This window comes from Garra rufa, chromosome 13 (assembly GCF_049309525.1).
Source record: "Garra rufa chromosome 13, GarRuf1.0, whole genome shotgun sequence".
NCBI lineage: Eukaryota > Metazoa > Chordata > Actinopteri > Cypriniformes > Cyprinidae > Garra > Garra rufa.
The window spans coordinates 14,023,567-14,049,242 of NC_133373.1; the positions used below are offsets into that span (position 1 = coordinate 14,023,567).

Here is a 25,676-nt window from a genome sequence, read left to right on the forward strand (position 1 = left end):
TTTAAAGCTCATATTTGTGGCGCATCTACAAAAGCTTTGTCCAAAAAATATTTTCGAGACGTCGGCGTCACAAAAACAAGTGAATATGAATAAGGCAAGCACACGCTCCCTCACTCGGTCCTCTCTCTCTCTCTCTCTCTCTCTCTCTCTCTCTCTCTCTCTCCATCCTCTTGTTTCCTCTCTTCTGGTCTGTCTCACCCTCGTCTCGCTGTTGATCCGTCTCTAAAATGATCGCAGACGCACATCAGATGTTGAGGATTCATGTACCCGGAGGCTGAAGCTGAATACGACGATGTCATTTGGATGTAAATAGGTTACACCGGTGGACAGAGACGACACGGAAAGCTAGCTTACCTGCTCTTCCTGAAGCTTTAGTTATTGTTCTGATAAGCATATCATCATGGATCTGTCATTTATGGCTGCGCAGGTAAGAGATTTCCCGCTTTTTTCTCGAGCTATAGATACCGATATACTGGATATACATAAAGTCAGCTTGAACTTCACAAAGAACTGCTTGTTGAAGTCAGAATGTACAGACTTCAGCTTAATCATATCAGAAAAACTAATTGTACACTGTGGGGTCCAAATGTCTACATTCAAAACTCTACAGGTGACGTTAAAGATACTTGAATTAAAATCCTGTTGATATGTTACATAAAAAAAAAAATGTTTTTGGATCTTTGGATTGTAAAACCATTATTTGTTAAGTTTCTGCATAATTTAAGGTCACTAAATACATTTGTGTATATATTTGCACACAAGTGCTGCTTTGTACAAAGCACAAGATGCCCTTTGTGGCATTATCAAATCATGCTGGGGAACATGGATCACCCTTTTTTTTTTCACAAACTTGTGGAGTTCAAGATAAGCCAAATAAGACATCCTTCTTATAGTCACCTTTAAAAAAAATCAACCTGTATGCATGTGACAGCTATTGATTCGACAGTATTTTAAGAATGAGTTACAGAGGCAATCCACAAGCAACTGTCAGCTTTTTGGATGAAAATGTCTAAAATACCAAAATATGTAATTGTAACATACAAATGATCTTGTGTTTATTATTTTATCCAGTCACTTTTCAACCAGAAGCAATTAAATAGGTCCTAAACATGTTTAAATGCATTTTATAGTCTTAAATATAGTAATATAATATTAGACCTTAAGAATGTGTATGCAATGTGCATGATTCAGAGAGTAATAAAATTAAGAAATGATAGGAACAACTGCAGCCTTTGTAATGAGCTGTAGAGCAATTATTGGTGGAAGGCTAATGGGAGAGAACAGCAGTGCTCAAGCTTTATAGTTATATTCATTTCCTTGTGTTTCATTAACTTGACTGAAGAAAAAAAATCAAAAGCATAAAGTGTTTCAACACTGCGGTAAAAGAAACTTAGTAAAAAGAAAAATCATAATTTATGCCTATGGCAACCACTTTGCTGTGGAGTTCAATAAAGTAGCTCTTTTATAAGCCAAAATTCTGTGATTACACACAGTGCTTGTTTTGGATGGGGATTTTCTTGTAGGCAGACGAGCGAGACGAGTTCTGCTTGGAGCGACATCAGAAAATTGCACTGACAAAGTCATTTAAAAGGATGTAGCTAAGTGAAGTGAGCAACATCGTTGCAACATCAGCCAGAGGTGCAACTAAACAACCTTTTCTTCTTACTGGATGAGCTACAGAAATAACTTCAGGTGTGTGTCCCAGACTAGATTGTGCTGTGGATGGATTTGATCCAAGGCCAGACAGAGACAGGTTAAAGGGCATCAAAGAGTGATCTCTCCATTAGTGTTGTGTCTTCTCTCAGTGTCATTTCTCTTGACAGCCAGGAGGCAGAAGCTTTAATATTAATGGCTGAGACTAACTTGGAGCCAAGTCAGGGTTCAAACTAGCCTGCCAGCACAGTGCTGTTCCCTAAGAATAGACATTACCCTCATAAAGTCAAATCTGACTGACTGACTGATTTCTGATGCCAAGTCTGATCTATTTCAGAACAGACGAACTGGACTGAGGTCTTCATTTCTATATGCTTGCGACTCTCAGTGGATAGTTTTAGAGTCAAGCCAAATCATAATAAGTGGCAGTTCAAGGCTAAATGATTTTTCGGTTCGGTTTCATCCCTCATTTGTGCCCTTGATGCAAATGAATCTTTGGCTTTATGTGTTTTGACAGGTGCTAAAAGATGGCCGCGGATTCTCACAATGGCCCTGATTGCTGGCGAGATTTCCGTTAATTTTCCAACTTCCCTCATTAATCTCATATAGCATTGTCTCTCTGGATTTAATTGAATTGCTTCATTTTGCTCAAATGGTGCAGAACAGTGAGCCTATTTTTTGGGAACGAGCTAAATTATATCAGTGGTGTTACAAAAAAGTTATGCAACTACAGAATACTGTACTAATAGTGCAGCGAAAAAAATTTCCTCATTTTTTTCCCTATTAACCGTTCAAAATAGGCTTTCACAAATGGTTTACATGCATCATTGTATTCAAAACGTATTTGCACCTAGTGAACTGCCTAAAGAATTATCATTTTAAGGCATCATGCACTAACAGATGGTTTGCTTTGAAACAGTTTTAACTTGTACTAATGAAAATGTCAAAAATAATTACAAAGAAACTGCAAGCAACACATTTAATTAAGTGTGGAATTTCTCGCACATGCTTATTTATTTTATTTATTTATTTATTTTTTTCAACAATTTGAGTAAAACATTTAATTTAAACTAGAAAATCAAAATTTCATAACTTCTGGAGAGAAATAGAGCAGATATTGGTCAACTTTCTAGTGCGCATGTGTTGTCCGCCTGTGTTTGTGTCAAATGGAATAGGCTGTATGCATATGCAAAACTGAAGCCTAAAGTATGAAACTACTTTGGGAAGTTTCACTTCCCGCCAAACGAATGCACAACCAGGACTGAAACATGACGCGACATTGTTGTCTGTCGTGTAACAAGGTTACCATGCTCTCCACTGATTAAACTGGAGCGCAATTGAATCTACTGCGCCATTGTTGCAGCTATGGTCGTGCTATATGCATTTGAGAGGTTAGAACTTAAATGTCTGACAGACAAGATGGCACAAAGTAAAGCTGTTTTTGATGTAACTTTTCAAACATGAATGTAAGATAAGTCATGAATATAAGTAATTTAATGAACTGACTTATATGATAGCAGTTTTTCTATTCCCATTGGCTGGTCTTGTTGCTCCTGTCACGTCCTAAAATCTTTACTGAATGTTTTTGAAGATTTTGTGAATTTAGCTTGCATTTTTATTATTTAAAATTAAAAACCTTCAGTTGGTTGACTGACCCAGCACTATGTCAAAAAACAACCCAGCAAATGGGTTAATGGAGTGGTTCTCAATTTTAGTCCTGGTACCACTGCTCTGCACATTTTGTATGTCTCCCTTATTTAACTCACCTGATTGACATCATCAGGAGGGAGATCAATAAAATGAACCGAGGGCGTCAGATAAGAGAGACAAACAAAATGTGCAGAGCAGTGGTACCCCAGGACTGGAATTGAGAATCGCTGGGTTAAAATAACCCAGCATGTGTTCTGAACAATATTTACAAAGCACTGGGTTGCCAAAAAAAGAAAAAGAAAAAAGGAATGGTTGTTTTTAACTCAGAATTTTTAAGAGTGTAGGATTTTGGAAAATTACTGTTGACTTCCTTAGTAAACAACTAGAAATGTTTACAACATCTGACTCTATGTTCTTCAGCCCTTTTTGCCTCCTCAACATGAGCAAGGCCAGATATAGTAGAAAAAGTGGCTGATTTTTTAGCTCTATATTGTACTTTATGTCTGGTAATGTTTGTTTATGGTTCAATGAGGCTTTGCAAGCCATTTATATGGGTAATTAATTCTGTTATCACTAACACAAAACACTGTTTTACTTGTGTGATGTGCTCTCATTACCTAATCTCTTGTGTTGTTGGTTCAAACAGTTTCTTTGTAGTACCATTGAAGATGTCATGACCAGAATTCGTATATCCTTCATTCTTGGTCTTTTATAAATGCAGTAAAAATTTGGCTGTTTATCATGGTCCAGTTAACCCTGCTAGACATACCATAAATACACCATCTGCCTGCAAAAAGCACTGTTGGTCTTAACACATGTCAAATCCCTTTAATGTGCAACATCCAGATGTTGTTTTTTACAGACCGTGACAGAGTGTACACGTTTTCATGTTATTGTCTACACTCAGCATTAAGTGGCTTTCCCATTATCTGAATCCTTTCCTGCATTGTGAGTGTGGGAAAAAAATCTCCTTTTATCAGCCTTTGAAACTTAAAACATGCATATTGGCTTCTTTTATTTCCCCACTGGCTCATGGCTGCTTTTTGATTCTTTACCCATTTGTGTGATGGTTTTGCTGAGATCTAGCCTTGGGTCTGACTGTAGACTCTCTGACAGTCTGTGAATCCCTAATGTATACGACAGGATTATGGGCAGTTCTCCTTTGGGACAACTCTGTACTAGCAGAACTCTACAGTGATAATAAATGCTTTAGCTTTTTCACCCGGCTCTTGATACCCTTGTTAAATTTAGCCATCTCATTAATCATATTGCATTTGCATTTTTAAAAGCGTCTTTGACGTTGATGTATATTTTCTTCTGTCTTTGTGTGCTGCTGCTCATGCTCAATATATCACCTATTGTTTAAGTGAATGGGTTCACTTGCTCCTTTGAGTCCTTTCTCTCAATGACAGCTATGTGAAACCTGACAAAACTGAAAATTTAAATGGACAAATTACCATACTGCAAAAAAAGAAAAAAAAAAAAAAGAAAATAATATATATATATATATATATATATATATATAAATCACAGGTCTTGTTGCTCCTGTCACATCCTAAAGTCATGTCATGGCCACTATTTAATGCCCCCCACCACAGTCAGCTTCAATCATGGTATTAAATGACTGGAAATTAATTGTCTGTTTTAGGCCCGTCCACACGGAGACGTGTTTAGGTGTATATATAAACATGTTATATCATATTGACATTTCGTCTCGATGGATCCGGCATGGGAGCATGAAACTGCTATTTTTTTTAAACTGGATCACAGAAAGGATAAATCTGGAAACAACACCGTTTTTTTGCGTTTTTGTGTGTACAGCCAATCATATATTTTGTGAAACGATGATGTCTTCACCCCACGTCTCGACCTATGTCAGAAACCGTAAACATCAGATTTCCCTTTAGTAGCATTGTGTGGTAGTACACTGTAAAAAACAATTTGTTGAATCAACTTAAAATAATTTGTTACCTGGCTGCCTTATAATTTTTAAGTTCAGGCAACTCAGAAAGTTTAGTCAACTTAAGATGTTAAGTTGTACTAAGTGACAACTTAGATATATGAATTGATTCAACTTAAAATTTTAGGGCAGCAGGGTAAGAAATTATTTTAAGTTTACTCAACAAATTGTGTTTTTTTGTTTTTGTTTTTTACAGTGTAGCTACTATGGTACAGAGATGATATACCATAGTATTTTACTATTTCTTTGTACTAAATAATTATAAGTGATATTTAAATGATACTCCATGACACTTATGGCAAATGCACTGTTTTTGTGTACCATTTTAATCTGAAAATGTATTGACCTACATTCACAAGCTGCGTACTGTTACCGTTGCTTGAGAAACCACTCGAAATGAATCAGTGTGAGTGAGCTATCGGAATGATTCAGACCGATTTGTTAATCAGTTCATTAAATAGACCTGACTGAGTGATTATTTGTTAATTATGCCTCACTGTAGTTGTGATTCTAAGTAGCTGACAGAACATATATTCATATGGTATGTCATTATATTGTCAAGGTAAACAAAACAATAACTTGTGCAAATGCTGCCCCGCTACTTAATTAATAAAAAGATTATTTACTTAAAAGCTACATGGTTAATTGAATAAATTAAGACTCTGCCACCTGAAAATGAATATTAGATGTTTGAGGCGACAGCACAACACTGCAAGTGATAATCTTTAATTAAGGTTAATTCAGGTTATTTAACAAATGCAGTCTGTGACACTAAAATTTCGAGCCAAAACAAGTTCACAAACTGCTGATGGTGAAGTTCTCTGCGTTTAAGCCAGCTGAACAAATGCCACATCACCAATCTGGAACCTCCTCCTCAGAGACCTTAGTGTCATCCCCCGCTAGCTGAGGACAGCGATGCCTGGATGGGTAAATGTGTGCCCATAAGGACGATGAAGGCAGCGGGACAGAGGCCGGAAGCTTGTTCAGCACTGCTGTGAATGGAAATGGCACTTCAGTGTAGATAATGCCATGTAGTTCACTGCACACTGATTCATTTGCACTAGCCAGAGGATTCCTTCTCTCAGAGGCACAAGCTGATGGCTCACATAAGGTATTTTTCTCCCATCTGCCTCTCTTGTGTTTCATGAGCAGCTCTCCTACATGTGGTGATACTCTTATGTAAGCCGACACAGTTATGAATGCATTTGATTCGAGCTCAAATGGAGAAATCTAATGTTTTTAACTGTATGTCTGTTGAATTCATCAGTTTATGTGAGGTCAAAAGGTTAAATATTCCTAATACATATTGCTTATGCTTTATCTAAAATATATAGTCAACTATATATTTATATGAAAATATGTTTTACTCTGTACTGTTATTTTGACACATAAGAAGCTCATAAAACAAAGAACATTAAGTGATAATAATGCCAGTAATGCTTACACTTAACTAAACTATAATAAAGCAGCAATATGTTAATGTGTTTTTATGCAGATCGGCTTGATAACCTTTATTGTGCATAATAATTCAATGTTATTCTTTACAGAAAGGTTGTAAATCATTATCTCAGCCTTCCTGATTGCATATCGTAATGAACTAATGCCAAGTTATGTCAAGAAACTCTTGATGGCGCAGGCTAATAGGTCCTTAACGCAAGCTGATGATATTCACAGCATTAACTACTTGGCACAAGCTGATGAGCCTGCTGCCTTACATTTCAATGTCAGAGTTATGTCTGTGTATTGTCCTGTTCTGTTATGTTTTCCAAGTGTTTCCCCCCCCATGTTTATAGTTCATTTGGTTTAGTCCTTGTTTCTCCCCCTTTTGGTTAGTCTTTTTGGTTCCTTCTATGCCCATATTTGCATTTCCCCCTTGTCATCCTGTTATCTTGTTAGTGACCACACCCCCGTTTCAGTGTATTTAAGAGTCTGTGTGTTCACTCCCCATTTGTCCGTCAATGATTTCTGTTACTGCTGTTTGCCTGGTTTCATGTGCTTCTTATGCTCCCGGTTTTTGTTTATGTTAGTTTCAGTGTTTCATTTAATAAACTGTTTACGTTTCATTTACTCCGGTTCTCCTCATTCCATCTCCACTCCACAACCCAGTCTGATCGTGACATTCAATGACTGGTTAGCATCCACTAGAGCATTTTGCAGCGTGCTTTTAGACTTGATCAGACCTCTCCACCTCCCCAGCTCCACCTGTATACATCTGTTACAGCTAATTATATATGTTATTTGTGCATAAAAAGTTTTTTTTTTTTTTTTTTTTCAAAGAGAAAATAGCTTCAATTCAATTAAAAATAATAATCATTTCGAAAAATGTTTATTGTCTACATCAGAAGTGGGACTGAGTCATCTGACAAGTTCAAAGTCTTAGCATTCAAGTCTCAAGTCAAGTCCCGAGTTAAGACAGGCAAGTCCAAGTCAAGTTGCAAGTCCTTAACTTCAAGTCTTAAATAAGTCTTTGTCCAAATTAGTGGCACATTATTAATTAGGTTACAATAATACATTTATATGAAATTATAGTAGGAAGGCTGGAGATTGTGACAGTTATTAACAGTAGTAAAATATTTAAAGGTCATTTAACATCACTATTTCATGTGTTTTTGACCTAAGTTCACCTAACAGGCCTGTAGGTGGCACCTGTTCCTGAAAAAAAAAAAGTCAACAAGTACATTATTTTGCAGCATGCTTTTAGAGTTGATCAGAAACCCTCCATCTCCCCAGCTCCACCTGTATACATCTGCTACAGCTAATTATATGTGATCCTGGACCACAAAACCAGTCATAAGGTTAAATTAGACAAAACTGAGATTTATACATCATATGAAAGCTCAATAAATAAGCTTTCTATTGATGTATGGTTTATTATGATAGGACAATATTTGACTGAGATACATCTATTTGAAATCAGAAATCTGAGGATGCAAAAAAATCAAAAAGACTGAGAAAATCACCTTTAAAGTTGTCCAAATTAGGTTCTTAACAATGCATATTACAAATCAAAAATTACATTTTGATATGTTTACATTAGGAATTTTACAAAAAATCTTCATGGAACATGAACTTTACTTAATTTCTTAATGATTTTTGGCATAAAAGAAAAATCAAAAATTTTGACCCATGCAATGTATTTTTGGCTATTGCTACAAATATACCCCAGCGACTTAAGACTGGTTTTGTGGTCCAGGGTCACATATATGATATTTGTGCATACAAATAAATCTATGGTTGAGTATTTTCTGTTTTTTTTTGCTTGTTTTTTTGCAAAGGGAAAATAGCTTCAGTTCAATTCAAAAATAATAATATTTTCCAAAAATGTTTATTGTCTACATCAGAGGTGAGTCATTGCACAAGTTCCAAGTAAGTCTTGAGTCTTTTCATTAAAGTCTCAAGTCAAGTCCTGAGTTATTTTGCGTAGCAGATCTATTTCACTGCAATCAAATTCATCAACATTGTCATATCCATTACCATGCTAAAATATTCCAAGAGTTGTCATAATAGAAATGATCATTAATTAAATGTTAAAAGGTTAAATTAAATCAGAGCTCAAGTGATAAGGATTAAAAAGTACTTCATGGCCACAATTTATAATATATTCAAACAGTGGCATGCAGATCAGGTCAAGGTAAAAAGGATTTGCTATGAAGCAAACTGTCACATTGGACAAAATATATTTACCTGCCATGAAGTTTGAAAATAGCAACATTAAGCTTTGAAATTCACCAGAAGTTCAGGATTTCATCTGTCAAGAATCAAGTCATGTTTTTTTCCCCCTTCAAAAATTTTATAGATGAGTTTTATTTTTCTTGAGTATGTCTAGCGCTCATGTAACTATTCTGCATTTCCATAAGACTTGAGACTTGAGTCTTCAGAATAAACAGTCAGTAAGAGCAGAACAGATTGAAGGTGTTAGATGGGTTTTGACAAATGTGTGAATCAATACACAATTCAGTTTGATGTGATAGTATTGAGTAAATCATCTGGAGCAGTTTCTCTGTCAGTAAAACAGTATCAGGACACTTAAGAAACACTCTAAGAAAAGTCAGTAAAAATAAGGTCCATGACAATATGAAGGGATTTTCTCTATTGATTCTCTATTGTTTTACCCAAATTTTAAATTACACATTTCATTGTATTGTGTTTTAGGGTTTAACCAAATATCTGTAAATTAAAAGATTTTAAGGCTATTCTTTGAGGAGTAAACTAACTTCGTGAAGCTTCAACTACTGCATTGTCATGTGAATAAGCAGGTGTTTACACCAAAGTGTTTTTGTGTCCATTCCTGTTGTTTTTCTAAAGTAAATCTGCAGTAGACTTCAGTGACTTCAAAACTTTAGTTTTTCACTAACCACGCATAAACGTAGTTCCCTTCCGAGGGAACTCTCACCGCGTCCCCTAGGGGTCGCTATTGGGGAACGCTGCAGCGTGACTCTTGTCTGAAGAATGCATATAGAAAAACAACATGAAATGGCCGGCGACAGCGTATGACGTCACCTCGGCGCGCTCGTCGCTGCTGGTGTGTCACTACCGGGCAACACAGTATAAAGAGCCACCGGAGTAAACACATATCCTCTTCGCTGTCTTCAGCCTTCTCTTTGTCTAGGAGTGCATATTCTCTCACCGGAGGCCTGCTTGTGACGTGTGTGGTAATCTGATACCCGCACTTTCACACTGCCCGAGCTGTGAGGGGAGAACGCAAGCAAGATTAGCTCTTGAGAGAGTAGAATGCAATCGGTGCATTCATTGCTTGTTTGTAACGAGAGGCACGCTCTCATACCCACTTGCAACGACTCTCTGCTACGTGGGTGTGGTAAATTACAGCTTGTTTAGCTCCCGCGGGAGCCGAATATGGGCTACGCGTCGCGATTGTGGAGTTAATTTACTGCCATAATATGAATGTATGTATGTATATGTATATACATATGCATGTTATGTATGCGTGTATGTGTATATATATATATATATATATATGTGTATATATTGTCACGGTTGAGAGATCACACAACAAGGCAGCTCAGTGCAAAAGCCCCGGAGGGTGGATTTTATTGAATACTTGTGCAAATAAAAGTGGTGAACGGTGCTCAGCGTGATCCAAACTGGTGCTCTAGTGAAGTTCTCGTGTCCGTGAAGGGGGTGTCCAGGCGTGCGTGCTGCGGCCGTCGGTCACTCGCTGCCCTCTGTGTGACAAAAGAGAGAACGTTAGCATCAGTGTGATCAGCGTGAGACGTGAGTCTGTCTGAGTGAACGCAGCAGCGGCGTCTTATGCTGCGGGCTGATGAGCGGCAGCTGGGACCGATCGGCCGCTGACGAGGAGGTGCAGGTGTTGCGTGTTGGTTGCCAGGGCGACGCTGATGAGCCCAGAGACACTCGTCACATCCCCCCCCCCTAAGCGTCGTTCTGGTCCTGGGAACGAATGGAGACAGTAGGGGTGAATTAAGGGGTGGGTGGGGAATGACCCCTGACAGACCTGCAAAAGCTGTCCATATCCGTGAGAGCCCATCTGCATTGGCGTTGGCGGCCCCGGCGCGGTGGCGGACTTCGAAGTGGAAGTCCTGGAGCGCGAGGAACCAGCGAGTCACCCTGGCGTTGGTGTCCTTGGCGCGGGCCATCCACTGTAGGGGGGCGTGGTCGGTCACCAGGGTGAACTTGCGGCCGAGGAGGTAATATCGCAGCTCCAGGACTGCCCACTTGATGGCCAGGGCCTCCTTCTCTACGGCGGCGTAGTTCTTCTCAGCCGAGGACAGCTTCCTGCTGATATAAATAATAGGATGCTCCTCACCTTCCTGGATCTGCGATAGTACGGCCCCGAGTCCGGTATCGGAGGCATCCGTCTGCAGCAGGAAGGGGCAGCGGAAGTCCGGGGCACGGAGTACCGGCGCTGAGGTGAGGGCAGTCTTGAGTCCGGCGAACGCCTCTTCTGTGGCGGGCGTCCAGCGAATCTTCTCGGGCTGCCCCTTCCTGGTCAGGTCTGTCAGGGGGGCGGCTAGAGAGGAGAAGTTGGGGATAAAACAGCGATAGTATCCCGCCAACCCCAAAAAGGCTCGTACCTGGGTCTTCGTCTGAGGCTGGGGAGCGGTGAGTATCGCTTCTACCTTCCTGTCCTGGGGCCGGATGAGGCCGCGGCCGACTTGGAAGCCCAGGTACTTCGCTTCGGAGAGCGCTAGGTGGCATTTGCGGGGGTTGGCGGTTAGTCCAGCCCGCCGGAGCTCCGAGAGCACCCTCCGCAGACGTTCCAGGTGTTCATCCCATGCCTCGGAGTGCACGACGACGTCGTCCAGGTATGCAGCCGCGTAGGCTTGGTGGGGCCTCAGGAGGATATCCATCATACGCTGGAAGGTGGCGGGTGCTCCGTGCAAGCCGAAGGGGAGGGTCCGGTACTGCCAGTGTCCACTGGGAGTGGAGAACGCCGTCTTCGGTTTTGCCGAGGGGGTAAGCGGAACTTGCCAATATCCTTTGGTAAGGTCGAGGGTTGAGATGTACCGGGCCCTCCCCAGCCGGTCCAACAGCTCATCCACCCGAGGCATGGGGTAGCTGTCGAATTCGGAGACTTCGTTCAGCCGGCGGAAGTCGTTGCAGAAGCGGAGGGTGCCATCCGGCTTAGGTACCATCACGATGGGGCTGGACCACGGGCTGCGAGATGGTTCTATTACCCCCAACTTCAGCATCTGTTGAATTTCCTCTTCGATAGCCTGCCGACGAGCCTCTGGGACTCTGTAGGGCCGTTGCCTGACGATCACTCCAGGGGGCGTTTTGATGTCATGTTGGATGACGTTGGTCTGCCCGGGCTGGGAGGAGAACACATCCTCGAACTGACTGACCAGGTGTTGCAGCTCGGTCTTCTGGGCAGCCGACAGATGGGGATTCATGTCGACAACCACGGGATCGGTGAGACTGAGGGCGGCCACCTGCTCGTTGGTCCCTTGCCATCTCTTGAGGAGATTAATGTGATAGAGCTGTTCGGTCCGTCGTCGTCCAGGCTGCCGTAGTCGGTAAGTTACTGGTCCGACCTTTTCCACCACAGTATAGGGGCCCTGCCAGGACGCCAGGAACTTGCAGGCGGAGGTGGGGACCAATACCATCACCCTGTCTCCCGGTTGGAATTCCCGTGGTTGGGCTGCCCGGTTGTAGTGGCGTTGTTGGGCCTGCTGCGCCTTGCTGAGGTGTTCCCGGACTAATGGCATGACCCGGTCGATCCTTTCCCTCATCTGCTTCACGTGCTCGATGACCGTGCGGTGGGGTGCAGGCTGCTGCTGCTCCCAGGCCTCCCGAGCGACATCCAGCAGCCCCCGTGGCTGGCGGCCGAACAGGAGCTCGAAGGGGGTGAAACCAGTTGAGGCCTGAGGTACTTCGCGGATCCCGAACAGGACATACGGGAGCATCAGGTCCCAGTCGCGTCTGTCCTCGGCAGCTACCCTCCGAAGCATCTGCTTGAGGGTTTGATTAAAACGTTCCACGAGCCCGTCGGTCTGCGGATGATAGACTGTCGTCCTCAACTGTTTCACCCGCAGCAGCCTGCAGAGGTCTGCCATTAGCCGGGACATGAACGGTGTACCCTGGTCAGTCAGTATCTCTGATGGGATACCCACCCGGCTGGCCAACAGAAACAGCTCCTGGGCGATGGCCTTCGCAGTTGCTTTCCGCAGGGGGACTGCTTCCGGATACCGGGTGGCGTAGTCGACGATGACGAGGATGTGCTCATGACCACGGGCAGACTTAGGCAACGGCCCCACAAGATCCAGTCCGATCCGCTCGAAGGGCACCTCAATGATGGGTAATGGGATGAGCGGACTGGGGGGAGGAGTTCTAGGCGCGGTCCGCTGGCATGTGGGACAGGCCTGGCAAAACCGTTTCACTTCCGCGTCCAATCCGGGCCAGTGAAAACGGTCTCGAACCCGTTGTGCGGTGTTAGCAGCCCCCAGGTGACCGGCCATGGGGTGGGAGTGGGCGAGCTCTAACACGGCCTCCGTTTTGGTCCGTGGAACGACCAGTAACTCCTTCTCCTCCCCCCTTCGCTGGGCGACGCAGTATAGCAGGCCCTTTCGGACAATGAAATGCGGGAGAGGATGGGGCCGTGGGAGGACGTCTTTGTCATCCACCGCGCGGACTTGTCCCCAGCAATGTTTCAGTCGATCGTCCTCCCGTTGTTCCTTGGCGAATGAGCCCCCCTCGCTGGCCTGACGAAACACATCATAGAAAAGGTTAGTATTTTGAGAGGGGGACTCACCATCTCTCCCGCTGTCCGAAACAAGCAGGGCCGGTTGGCGGCGGGGTCTTCGGGGGCGCCTGCGGCGACGACGGTTCCCTTCCTGGCCGGCGGGTTGGGCGGCAGCGGCGAGCAGGCGGTCAAACCCCGGCCAGTCCCGTCCGAGGAGCAGTGAGACCGGCAGATTCTCCATGATTCCAGCCTCCACAGGCCAATTGCCATGAGCTGCAGCGACGTTGATACGACGAGCTGGGACCTGTTGGGTATCTCCGTGCACACACGTAATGGGTAGCAGGCTCTTTTGGTTGGGACGGGGAGGGCACAGCCGAGCTTGTATGAGGGTGACCGCACTGCCCGAATCCAGAAGCGCTCGCACGGGTTTTCCATTCACGGTGACGTCCGCTTCTGGTGCCGCCGGCGGGACGCGCTGATGTAGGATGCAACCCGCCAGCCAGGTCCGCGGAGGTGTTGTCGGCTCGGCGGTGGGCATCGGCTCGTCCATCGGCGAGGGAACCGTCGGCCTGCTAACTGCGCGCGGGGTGCCCTCCGGCGTGCGTCGCTCCTGGACCACCCTCCGGGGAAACGGCGGCGCTCTCTCTCCGACCTCCCGGTGGTGGATGGCGTCCGCCAGCTCGATCGCCTCCACAAGGGACATGACGGTGGTGGGGTTTTTCATCCCGACAGCTTGGCGAAGGACTCGGGGCAGGGCTCGCTGGAGGCGATCGACCACCACGCGTTCCATTACCTGGGCTGCGGTGGGCTCTCCTTCAAGCAGCCAGTGCTGTGCCAAGCGGACGAGTTCGGCAGCCTGGGCTCGCGCTGGCACCCGGGCTTTATACTCCCACTCGAAGAACTGTTGGGCCGCACAAATAGGAGACAGACCCAATCTGGCGAGAATTTCTCTCTTCACCTCTCTATAATCACCGGCTGCTGTTGGGGACAGCGAGAAGAACGCCCGTTGAGCTTCGCCTGTGAGGAGGGGCGCCAGCGCTGAAGCCCAGTCGTCCGGTTCCCAGCCTTCGCGGTGAGCGGTGGACTCAAACATTTGTAGATAAGCCTCCACATCATCCTGCGCGGTCATCTTCGGCAGCAGCCGTGCTGCTTGCATCCGAGGATCAGGTAATGGAACGCGTGAGGCAGCTTGGGCTCGGAGGGCGGCGAGTTCCTCTTCGGTCCTGCCCTGCCGAGTAGCCAGATGTTCCATGATCTGCTGCTGGCGGACGGTGACTTCGGTAAGGCGTTCGGTAATTCATTCGTCTCCATGGAGAGAGAGCGCGCTGACCGATTCTAAAAGAAGAGTGAACAGAAAAAAAAGACGTCTTTCAGTGCGGGTGAATGCAAACACTTGTGTGTGATCTCTCATGCAGTTGCCCGCATTCTCCACCAGGTGTCACGGTTGAGAGATCACACAACAAGGCAGCTCAGTGCAAAAGCCCCGGAGGGTGGATTTTATTGAATACTTGTGCAAATAAAAGTGGTGAACGGTGCTCAGCGTGATCCAAACTGGTGCTCTAGTGAAGTTCTCGTGTCCGTGAAGGGGGTGTCCAGGCGTGCGTGCTGCGGCCGTCGGTCACTCGCTGCCCTCTGTGTGACAAAAGAGAGAACGTTAGCATCAGTGTGATCAGCGTGAGACGTGAGTCTGTCTGAGTGAACGCAGCAGCGGCGTCTTATGCTGCGGGCTGATGAGCGGCAGCTGGGACCGATCGGCCGCTGACGAGGAGGTGCAGGTGTTGCGTGTTGGTTGCCAGGGCGACGCTGATGAGCCCAGAGACACTCGTCACAATATATAAAAGGGGGATATTTTCCTAGACTAGTTCGACCATGATTATGGCAGAACAGTCTTATTAACTACAGCTGTCTGAGGTTAGCTGTGTGTTAATTCTTCCTCCTTTAGGGCTGGAGGCTTTCGGTCATTTTTTTTTTTTACCTCTGCTAGTCCCTCCTACACATACAAATATCTGCGGATGTCTGTGTGTTGGCTTACTGATTACTCCCCTTTGGGGGTTTTTAAAAAAGAGAAAAACAGTTCTTTTTAAGCTCTTGCCTAGATGGTGCTGTCTCCCCTGCTAGGGTTTAAGTAGACAGCCCACTCTGCCGGTTTGGGCTGCTTTTAGGAGGACTAACCGGAGGTCTTTCACTGATCTGTTAGTTTTCCCAGGCTCTTTGGCCTTTCTGGATTTATGTGACTTGGACTAAGTAGATCACTGCCTTTAAGTCCTTCACTCCATGAAGGCCCAGGTCTGAGTCCTACAACATGAGCCCCCTGCACGTAGCGGTTCTTATGTCCTATAAGAACCTCCATTACCGATGGTCTGGATTTTAACTCCTTAAACAGGTTTTTGTTTAAGTTTGAGTTAAATGCAGGTCACTTATGGGTGAGTACGATCCATTTTTTTTCTTTTAATAAAGAAAAGGAACTTAATACTGTCTCAGGCCTGTGTGTTGTGTTTTTGCTTCTCAGAGAAAAACATGACGAGTCCAAAGCGGATGCTCCCCCTCTGATCCTACGGATTATGGTTACGGCAGTGTTCGTCCTATCCATGCCACAGGTCGTGCGGTAAACCACCCTCTCAGCATATGTTAGACATAGGACTTATGTCCTCTTCAAGGTAAGCTCCCTAAGTTTCTTTCTTAGGATTGCCCTTGGCATGTTTAACATTGTCCTTTGCAGGCCTTTTTCTGAGAATCCCTCTTCCAGACTCTCTCTGTGGACTTTAGATCTTGGAGTGATCTTATCAGCCAAAGGTTCTTTCCAGCACCTCCTGAGTTTTGTCTTCAAGGAGCAATTTCTCAGTTCTCAAAAGTAACTAAAGTAGTACTCCCCTTTCCGCGGAAAGGGTTTATTCAGAGTACCGCTTCTCGCTGACAAGCCAGGTTTTCCTCCCGGTTCATCTGGGTTAGGAGCCTGTCCCTCTTGTCCAGGCTGATTCTCACTCTTCAGGTTCACACACGAGCTGGGCTCTCTCCTTCCCAAGGGAAGGATCCCTAATGAGCGCCCCCTCGGCTGGATGGGCGTTCCTCCCTGGCCTTCAGGGTTAGGAGTCTGTCCTCATAAGTTCCTGCTCTGGGGGATTTATGTCCCGTTGAGACAGGAACATAAGTCCACCTAGATTGGGGTCTGTTGATCCCCCTGTTAGACCGAGGGCAGGGTCGATTTAACCGAGGTAGTACTCCCCTTTCTGCGGAAGGGGTTTATTTAGAGTACTATTTCTCATTGACAGAGCCAGGTTCTCCTCCCGGTTCATCTGGGTTAGGGGCCTGTCCTTCTTGTCCAGGCTGATTCTCACTCTTCAGGCCTCACGCACGAGCTGGGCTCTCCCCTTTCCGAGGAAAGGGTCCCCAATGAGCGCCCCTCGTCAGGACGGGCGTTCCTCCTTGGCCTTCAGGGTTGGAGTCTGTCCCCATGATTATCCAGGAGCTCCCTTCTCAGGAACTTGAAGTAACTTTAGTAGCTCCCCTTTCCGCGGAAAGGGTCCTCTCAGAGCTCTTCAATGACAGCAGCTCACCTTAATTCAAGGTTCGTCAGTAGCATCACTGTCGTATGGACAAATTCCCCTTTGGTTGGGTAGAGTCTGTCATCAGGCTTCCTGAGTCAGGTATGATTGCTCCCCTTTGAGAAAGGGTTCCACTTAAGAGCGCTGCTCCTGGCAGGAGGAGTAAGCTCCCCTTCTGAAGAAGGGTGAAATCCGAGCGCTGCCTCCTGGAAGGTGGGTTCCCTTCCGGAGGGAACTCTATGCTGCGTCCTGGTGGACACTATGGGAACTGCCTTCAGCATGACCGGTTCTGAAACAAGCTATAGAACAACGACAGTGAACTTGACACTGGCCTGCGCCAGCCTATGACGTCATCAACAGGCGCCTGCAGAAAAGCAGGTGCCTGAGAGCACATTACCATCTTTTTGTCTTCAGAGTCCTCTGTTCTAAGCGAGTGAGTACAGCGATGCCTAGAGAGAAACTGTTTAGGAAGTGTGCGGATCCGTGTCAGAGAAATCTGACACCTGATGACGCACACAACCTCTGTGTGGTGTGTTTAGGTGTAGAGCACACGCGCTCTGCTCTAGAAGGAGCGGAGCGCGTTCATTGTGAGAGTTTCACCTTGAAGAAACACCGTTCTCGTTTGTCTCTTTTCTCGAGGAAATTGGGACATCCATCCGCCCCACGCGGCTCGGGTCCCACGGCGGCTGAGGCTGCCCGGCGGCTGAGATCGCGGGGATCACAGGTGGAGCTGGCTGACGAGTTTGAGAGAGGGTTTAATCTCTCGCGCACGTCAGCCGGAGACGAGAACGCGCTGCTAGCGGAAGATGTGCTGTCTCTCACATCTTCCGATCCTGCAGCGAGTGCTCTTTTGGCTTCAAGCCAGGGCGAGCAGGAGGCTGAAATGGAACAAGATGAGCTCTCTGAGCCCATGCAGCCTGCCTGCCCCGCATATGAAGAGTTGATGTCTGTTATGGACCGCGCGGCTACCCCTTCAGTGGAAGCCCGCCGGGGAAGAGGCCGCCCTAGGTAGACTAGACGAGCGGTTTCTTCCCGGCCATAACAAGCCAACTCCCGTGAGCCTCCCATTCCTTCCTGATCTGCATAAGAGATCGAGAAGGCATGGGACAGGCCATATTCAGCCCGCATTCACAGGCATCAGCATGTGAATTATGCTGATGTCGAGGGAATGCATGGGCGCGGATATGCGTCGATGCCTCTCATTCAGCAGACGTTTGCAAACGATCTCTCAGCGGGAGGGACATCGACCCTGAAGGCTCCGACCCTGCCATCCAAGCCTTTGAGAGAAACATCTCGGTTGAAAGGCAGGGCATATGCGGCAGTGGGTCTGGCTGGTGCTGCTCTGCACACGGTGGCAGTGTTGCAGGCATACCAGGCTGATCTACTGAAAGATCTGGACCGAGGTCTGGAGCTTTCCCTGGAGGAGGTGGCTGAGCTGCTCCACACCACAGAGAGACATCTGTGGGTGAACCTGGCGGACATCAGGGAGAAAGAGAAACGCTTTCTCCTCGATGCGCCGGTTTCGCCATCTGAATTGTTCGGCACATCCGTCGAGGCGGTGGTCGAGAAGTTCAGAGAGGCGAAGGCGCGCTCGGCGGCTTTTAAATCATGCATCCCTCGCCGGTCCACGCCCCCACCTGAACACCGGGGAAAACCAGGCCCGTCCTGGTCCAAGGGCCAGAGACGAGGCCAGGTTGCCAGTGTGGCCACTCGGGGCCCTCCCCCCGGGAGGAGTCGGTCCCAGAGGAGGCGTGATGCGCGGCATAGGAGAGGGGATCTAAGGGAGACGATCCAGCGCAGGCGTGGCGGCAGGCCTGGATCGGGCACCTAGAGTCTCCTCTCCGGTTCCCCTCACGTCCGTTCGGCTACCTGCCCCTCCTTTTTCCCCCTCGCCAAAGACTCTGGGGCTGGGCCGATGATGAGATTGATACTCAATCTGATGGCCCGGTATGTGAACAGTAAAGACACTTTAATAAAATATTCAAATGTGTATGTGTATGTTTTCTTTGTCTACCAGTCTTCCGCTTGGGTGATTGTTATTGCAGTTTTCGAGCTCCTCTTGAGTTCTACTGCCACCAAGTGCCGAGTGTAGCCAGGTCTCCCCTCGTTTGTGTAGAGACCTCCACTCGTAGAAATCCCCTCTTGGGTTAAGCGTTGTCAGGTTTAAAACCTCCGCTAGAGTAAGCACCTCCTGAGTTTTGTCTTCAAGGAGCAATTTCTCAGTTCTCAAAAGTAACTAAAGTAGTACTCCCCTTTCCGCGGAAAGGGTTTATTCAGAGTACCGCTTCTCGCTGACAAGCCAGGTTTTCCTCCCGGTTCATCTGGGTTAGGAGCCTGTCCCTCTTGTCCAGGCTGATTCTCACTCTTCAGGTTCACACACGAGCTGGGCTCTCTCCTTCCCAAGGGAAGGATCCCTAATGAGCGCCCCCTCGGCTGGATGGGCGTTCCTCCCTGGCCTTCAGGGTTAGGAGTCTGTCCTCATAAGTTCCTGCTCTGGGGGATTTATGTCCCGTTGAGACAGGAACATAAGTCCACCTAGATTGGGGTCTGTTGATCCCCCTGTTAGACCGAGGGCAGGGTCGATTTAACCGAGGTAGTACTCCCCTTTCTGCGGAAGGGGTTTATTTAGAGTACTATTTCTCATTGACAGAGCCAGGTTCTCCTCCCGGTTCATCTGGGTTAGGGGCCTGTCCTTCTTGTCCAGGCTGATTCTCACTCTTCAGGCCTCACGCACGAGCTGGGCTCTCCCCTTTCCGAGGAAAGGGTCCCCAATGAGCGCCCCTCGTCAGGACGGGCGTTCCTCCTTGGCCTTCAGGGTTGGAGTCTGTCCCCATGATTATCCAGGAGCTCCCTTCTCAGGAACTTGAAGTAACTTTAGTAGCTCCCCTTTCCGCGGAAAGGGTCCTCTCAGAGCTCTTCAATGACAGCAGCTCACCTTAATTCAAGGTTCGTCAGTAGCATCACTGTCGTATGGACAAATTCCCCTTTGGTTGGGTAGAGTCTGTCATCAGGCTTCCTGAGTCAGGTATGATTGCTCCCCTTTGAGAAAGGGTTCCACTTAAGAGCGCTGCTCCTGGCAGGAGGAGTAAGCTCCCCTTCTGAAGAAGGGTGAAATCCGAGCGCTGCCTCCTGGAAGGTGGGTTCCCTTCCGGAGGGAACTCTATGCTGCGTCCTGGTGGACACTATGGGAACTGCCTTCAGCATGACCGGTTCTGAAACAAGCTATAGAACAACGACAGTGAACTTGACACTGGCCTGCGCCAGCCTATGACGTCATCAACAGGCGCCTGCAGAAAAGCAGGTGCCTGAGAGCACATTACCATCTTTTTGTCTTCAGAGTCCTCTGTTCTAAGCGAGTGAGTACAGCGATGCCTAGAGAGAAACTGTTTAGGAAGTGTGCGGATCCGTGTCAGAGAAATCTGACACCTGATGACGCACACAACCTCTGTGTGGTGTGTTTAGGTGTAGAGCACACGCGCTCTGCTCTAGAAGGAGCGGAGCGCGTTCATTGTGAGAGTTTCACCTTGAAGAAACACCGTTCTCGTTTGTCTCTTTTCTCGAGGAAATTGGGACATCCATCCGCCCCACGCGGCTCGGGTCCCACGGCGGCTGAGGCTGCCCGGCGGCTGAGATCGCGGGGATCACAGGTGGAGCTGGCTGACGAGTTTGAGAGAGGGTTTAATCTCTCGCGCACGTCAGCCGGAGACGAGAACGCGCTGCTAGCGGAAGATGTGCTGTCTCTCACATCTTCCGATCCTGCAGCGAGTGCTCTTTTGGCTTCAAGCCAGGGCGAGCAGGAGGCTGAAATGGAACAAGATGAGCTCTCTGAGCCCATGCAGCCTGCCTGCCCCGCATATGAAGAGTTGATGTCTGTTATGGACCGCGCGGCTACCCCTTCAGTGGAAGCCCGCCGGGGAAGAGGCCGCCCTAGGTAGACTAGACGAGCGGTTTCTTCCCGGCCATAACAAGCCAACTCCCGTGAGCCTCCCATTCCTTCCTGATCTGCATAAGAGATCGAGAAGGCATGGGACAGGCCATATTCAGCCCGCATTCACAGGCATCAGCATGTGAATTATGCTGATGTCGAGGGAATGCATGGGCGCGGATATGCGTCGATGCCTCTCATTCAGCAGACGTTTGCAAACGATCTCTCAGCGGGAGGGACATCGACCCTGAAGGCTCCGACCCTGCCATCCAAGCCTTTGAGAGAAACATCTCGGTTGAAAGGCAGGGCATATGCGGCAGTGGGTCTGGCTGGTGCTGCTCTGCACACGGTGGCAGTGTTGCAGGCATACCAGGCTGATCTACTGAAAGATCTGGACCGAGGTCTGGAGCTTTCCCTGGAGGAGGTGGCTGAGCTGCTCCACACCACAGAGAGACATCTGTGGGTGAACCTGGCGGACATCAGGGAGAAAGAGAAACGCTTTCTCCTCGATGCGCCGGTTTCGCCATCTGAATTGTTCGGCACATCCGTCGAGGCGGTGGTCGAGAAGTTCAGAGAGGCGAAGGCGCGCTCGGCGGCTTTTAAATCATGCATCCCTCGCCGGTCCACGCCCCCACCTGAACACCGGGGAAAACCAGGCCCGTCCTGGTCCAAGGGCCAGAGACGAGGCCAGGTTGCCAGTGTGGCCACTCGGGGCCCTCCCCCCGGGAGGAGTCGGTCCCAGAGGAGGCGTGATGCGCGGCATAGGAGAGGGGATCTAAGGGAGACGATCCAGCGCAGGCGTGGCGGCAGGCCTGGATCGGGCACCTAGAGTCTCCTCTCCGGTTCCCCTCACGTCCGTTCGGCTACCTGCCCCTCCTTTTTCCCCCTCGCCAAAGACTCTGGGGCTGGGCCGATGATGAGATTGATACTCAATCTGATGGCCCGGTATGTGAACAGTAAAGACACTTTAATAAAATATTCAAATGTGTATGTGTATGTTTTCTTTGTCTACCAGTCTTCCGCTTGGGTGATTGTTATTGCAGTTTTCGAGCTCCTCTTGAGTTCTACTGCCACCAAGTGCCGAGTGTAGCCAGGTCTCCCCTCGTTTGTGTAGAGACCTCCACTCGTAGAAATCCCCTCTTGGGTTAAGCGTTGTCAGGTTTAAAACCTCCGCTAGAGTAAGCTTGGTATAGACATGATCCAACATACATATACATATGGGAATATGTAATAAAAACCCTCTTCAGCGTTGTTAAGCTGCTTCAAGCGAAAAAAAAAAAAAAACGCTCTGCTGAAGCCTCCGCTTGCTCAAACCCTGCTAAGAGTAATACTCTTTTTGCATGAGTGTAGTCAGGTCCCTTCCCTGTGTATATTCATATACACACATGTGAGACCTCCACTCCTAGGAGTTTGTGTGTTAGGGTGAACAGAGCGTCGTCAAGGCTCCCTCTCTGAGAGAGAGATGTTTTACTGAAGCCTCCGCTCTCTTTAAAAAGCCCCGCTTTTAAGTAGAAATCTTACATATTTGGCTGTTAGGCCCCATTCTGGGCCTCGCTAAATTATTTTCTGGTATTGTGCTAAAACCCAATCTGCCAGAATTGAGTGTAGCAGGCTTTTCCCTAAAAAAGGATGTTTTAAAAAGCCTCCTCTCTGTGAAGTCCTACTGACGTGTGGACTCGTATAAAGATAATACTTCTTAGCGCTGAATGTAGCCAGGTCATTCTTTTAGACCTCCATTCATGAGAGCTTTTATTGGTTTGAGTGTCGCCAGGCTCCCTCTGTTTGAGGTATTTCTGTTAAGCCTCCACTCTCCAGAAATACAGGCCGAAACACAATAATGCAGCTCTACTTTTCAGTATATGAGCCCTTTCGTGGACCTGTCACTTCAAGCGTTGAGTGTAGTTAGGGCTCCCTTCCTCGAGAGGGTGTTCATACCAAGGCCTCCACTCGGTAGAGCTTCCTCAGCTGAGCGTCGTCAGGCTTTGTTGCGCTCGAGAGAGTCTGTAACCATTAAAGCCTCCCCTCGCTGAAAGCTCCGCTTCCGGGTTTTGCTATCGCCCGGGAATAATAATGGTGTTTTCCTCGCTACGCTTAGAGCACCTCCTCAAATCCACGTTAGTGGTGATTACTCACGCAAGTCGTTTTGAGCATTCCCTAAAATCCACGTGAGTGGTAAGTGCACTACTTAGGCACTTCACTAAAATCCATACTTATGGTAAGGTTCCCTCCTGTAAAGGCAGGGTCCTTTCTGAAATCCTATACGGTGTGGGCCACGCAGGGGAATCCTCCGTGCCCATCTTCGAGTTGGTTCCAAAACCCTTTTTTTTTCAACTCCTTTTGATAAGCACAGTGTAATAGGTCTCCTCTCTGTCACAGCCACAGTACTGAGACCTTCACTCTCACAGTTATAGCAGCTGGCAGGCCCATGGGTGCCTCGCTGACTATTTTTTGGGGGAGTGCTGTCTTCCACTCACCAAAAAACTAGTGTTGCAGGCTTCTCTCTCTAGAGATGCAGTCTCGGAGCCTCCACTACACAGAGCTATGAGATAAATGCTATTTTGCATTTGTTAGCTCTACTGTGAGTATTTGCCATTTCTTTGAGCGTCGAGTGTAGTCAGGCCTCCCCTCGCTTAGAGCGTTCACTTTGAGGCCTCCACTCTGAAGAGTTTCCCTAAGGAGAGCGTCATAGGCCTCCTCTCGCTTTAGAGAGTCTTTCTGCTGAAGCCTCCCCTGTCCAGAAGCTCCGCTTTCAGGCTTTGCTATCGCCTAGAGACTGCAATCTGGTGATCCTCTCGCTATGCTCTGGGCACCTACTTAAAACCACATCTGTGGTGTTTACTCACGCAAGTCCTTGAGCACTCCTTAAAATCCACATGAGTGGTAAATGCGTTTATGCATTTTTCTCAAATCCACATTGGTGGTAAAGGTCTCCCCCGACTGGCGGGTCCTTTTCTAAATCCTTTACGGTGTGGGCCATGCAGGTAAACCTCCGTTCCCATCTTTTGAGTTGTTTTTTTACAAAAACCTTTTAGTTTTTCCAACTCCAATCCAGATAGCACTTCTAGCAGGATTGAGTGTTGACGCCTCTTCTGGCCTCCACTCTCCAGAAGAGCTCCACGAAGGTAATTCTGTCGTACAGGCTATTCAGCCTCGCGGATTACCTTCAGGGTTAGAGTGTAGATAGGTCATGAGACCTCCACTCTCAGAGTTCTTCTTTGCTAAGCACGGAAGTGTGTCAGGCTTCCTCTCTTGAAAGCCTCCACTCTCCAGACTCCACTCAGGTAGTACTGTCGCATAGGCTATTCAGCCTCGATGAACACCTGTAGTGTTGAAGTGTAGTAGGTCATGGGACCTCCACTCTTAGAGTCCTTTTCTGCCCACAGAATATTGCCACCAGACTCCACTTAGGTACTGTCGCATAGGCTACTCAGCCTCGCTGATTACCATCAGTGTTGAAGTGTAGTTAGGTCATCAGACCTCCACTCCTAGAGTCTTTCTTCTATGAAGTGTTGTTAGGCTTCTTCTCAGAAGCCTCCACTCTCTAGACTCCACTCAGGTACTGTCGCATAGGCTATTCAGCCTCGCTGATTACCGTTAGTGTTGAAGTGTAGTTAGGTCATGAGACCTCCACTCTCAGAGTCCTTCGTTGCCTCCAGAGATTTCACTAGAAGTAGGCAGTCCGACTGCACAGGCTATTCAGCCTCGCGGACTACCTCTAGTATTGGGTGTAGATAGGTCACAGACCTCCATCCTTAGAGTTGTCCTCTGCTGGGTGCAGAGTGGTACCAGGCTTCTTCTTACCAAAGCCGCCACTTTGCAGAAACTCCACTCAGGTAGTTCTGCTGTACAGGCTATTCAGCCTCACTGACTACCCTCAGTGTTGAAGTGTAGATGGGTCACGAGACCCCCACTCTTAGCGTTTTCCTTTGCAAGACACAGAGTGCTTTTTGGCTTCCTTTGAAGCAGTCACTCCTCAGAAACTCCACGTAGGTAGTTCTGCTGCACAGGCTACTCAGCCTCACTGACTACCTCCAGGTTTTGAGTGTAGAGGTGTCACGGCACCTCCATTCTTAGAGTTGCTCTCTGGAAGGCGCAGAGTGTTGCCAAGCTTCCTTTCGTTGAAGCCTCCACTCCTCAGAAAATCTCCACTTAGACAGGTCTGCTGCACGGGCTATTCAGCCTCACAGACCATCGTCAGTGTCAAGTGTAGTTAGGTCATAAGACCTCCACTCTGAAGATTCCCTCTGAGCAGAAGCTCCACTCGGGTAGTTTCGTTGCACAGGCTATTCAGCCTCACTGAATACCCCCAGTGTCGAGTATAGCATCTATACCTGTTAGCACTGAATGTTGTCAGGTCCCTAGAGCAGACATTCGCTCTGCTGAGACCTCCATTCCCTAAAACTCCGCCCATTATGACGAAAGGGCGTCTATGAGCTCCATCACTTAGGGAGCTAAGTGTAGTAGGCTCCCTCTAGGCCTCCACGCTTGAGAGTTACGTGCACAGGTAGCCGAGCTAGCCGTGGCAGGTCACTGGGCCCCAGCGACTCTTGCTGAAGCAGGGGTGATGTTCCTTCTTGACTCCTCGTTCAGTCAGTTTGATCACTTATCCCTCGGCATGGCAGCGTTGGTATAAACGTTCCCATAGTGTCCACCAGGACGCAGCGTAGAGTTCCCTCCGGAAGGGAACGTCTAGGTTACGTATGTAACCCCTGTTCCCTGAGGAGGCTGCGTCTCGGGGCCATGCCTCGGGCCCTGCACATACCTCCGTCAGACAAAAAGATGGTA

General features: G+C 47.5%; 1 protein-coding gene across 1 annotated transcript in view; it reads left to right on the top strand.

Moving 5' to 3' along the window:
* Nucleotides 1-223: 223 nt before the first annotated feature.
* The window catches only part of LOC141283313 (uncharacterized protein C14orf132), a 44,239-nt gene continuing 18,786 nt past the window's right edge, over nucleotides 224-25,676 (top strand). The window contains exon 1 of the mRNA XM_073816597.1: nucleotides 224-427. Coding sequence (XP_073672698.1) covers nucleotides 401-427 — 27 coding nt within the window. The 5' untranslated portion in view covers nucleotides 224-400. The remainder of the gene's footprint in view (nucleotides 428-25,676) is intronic.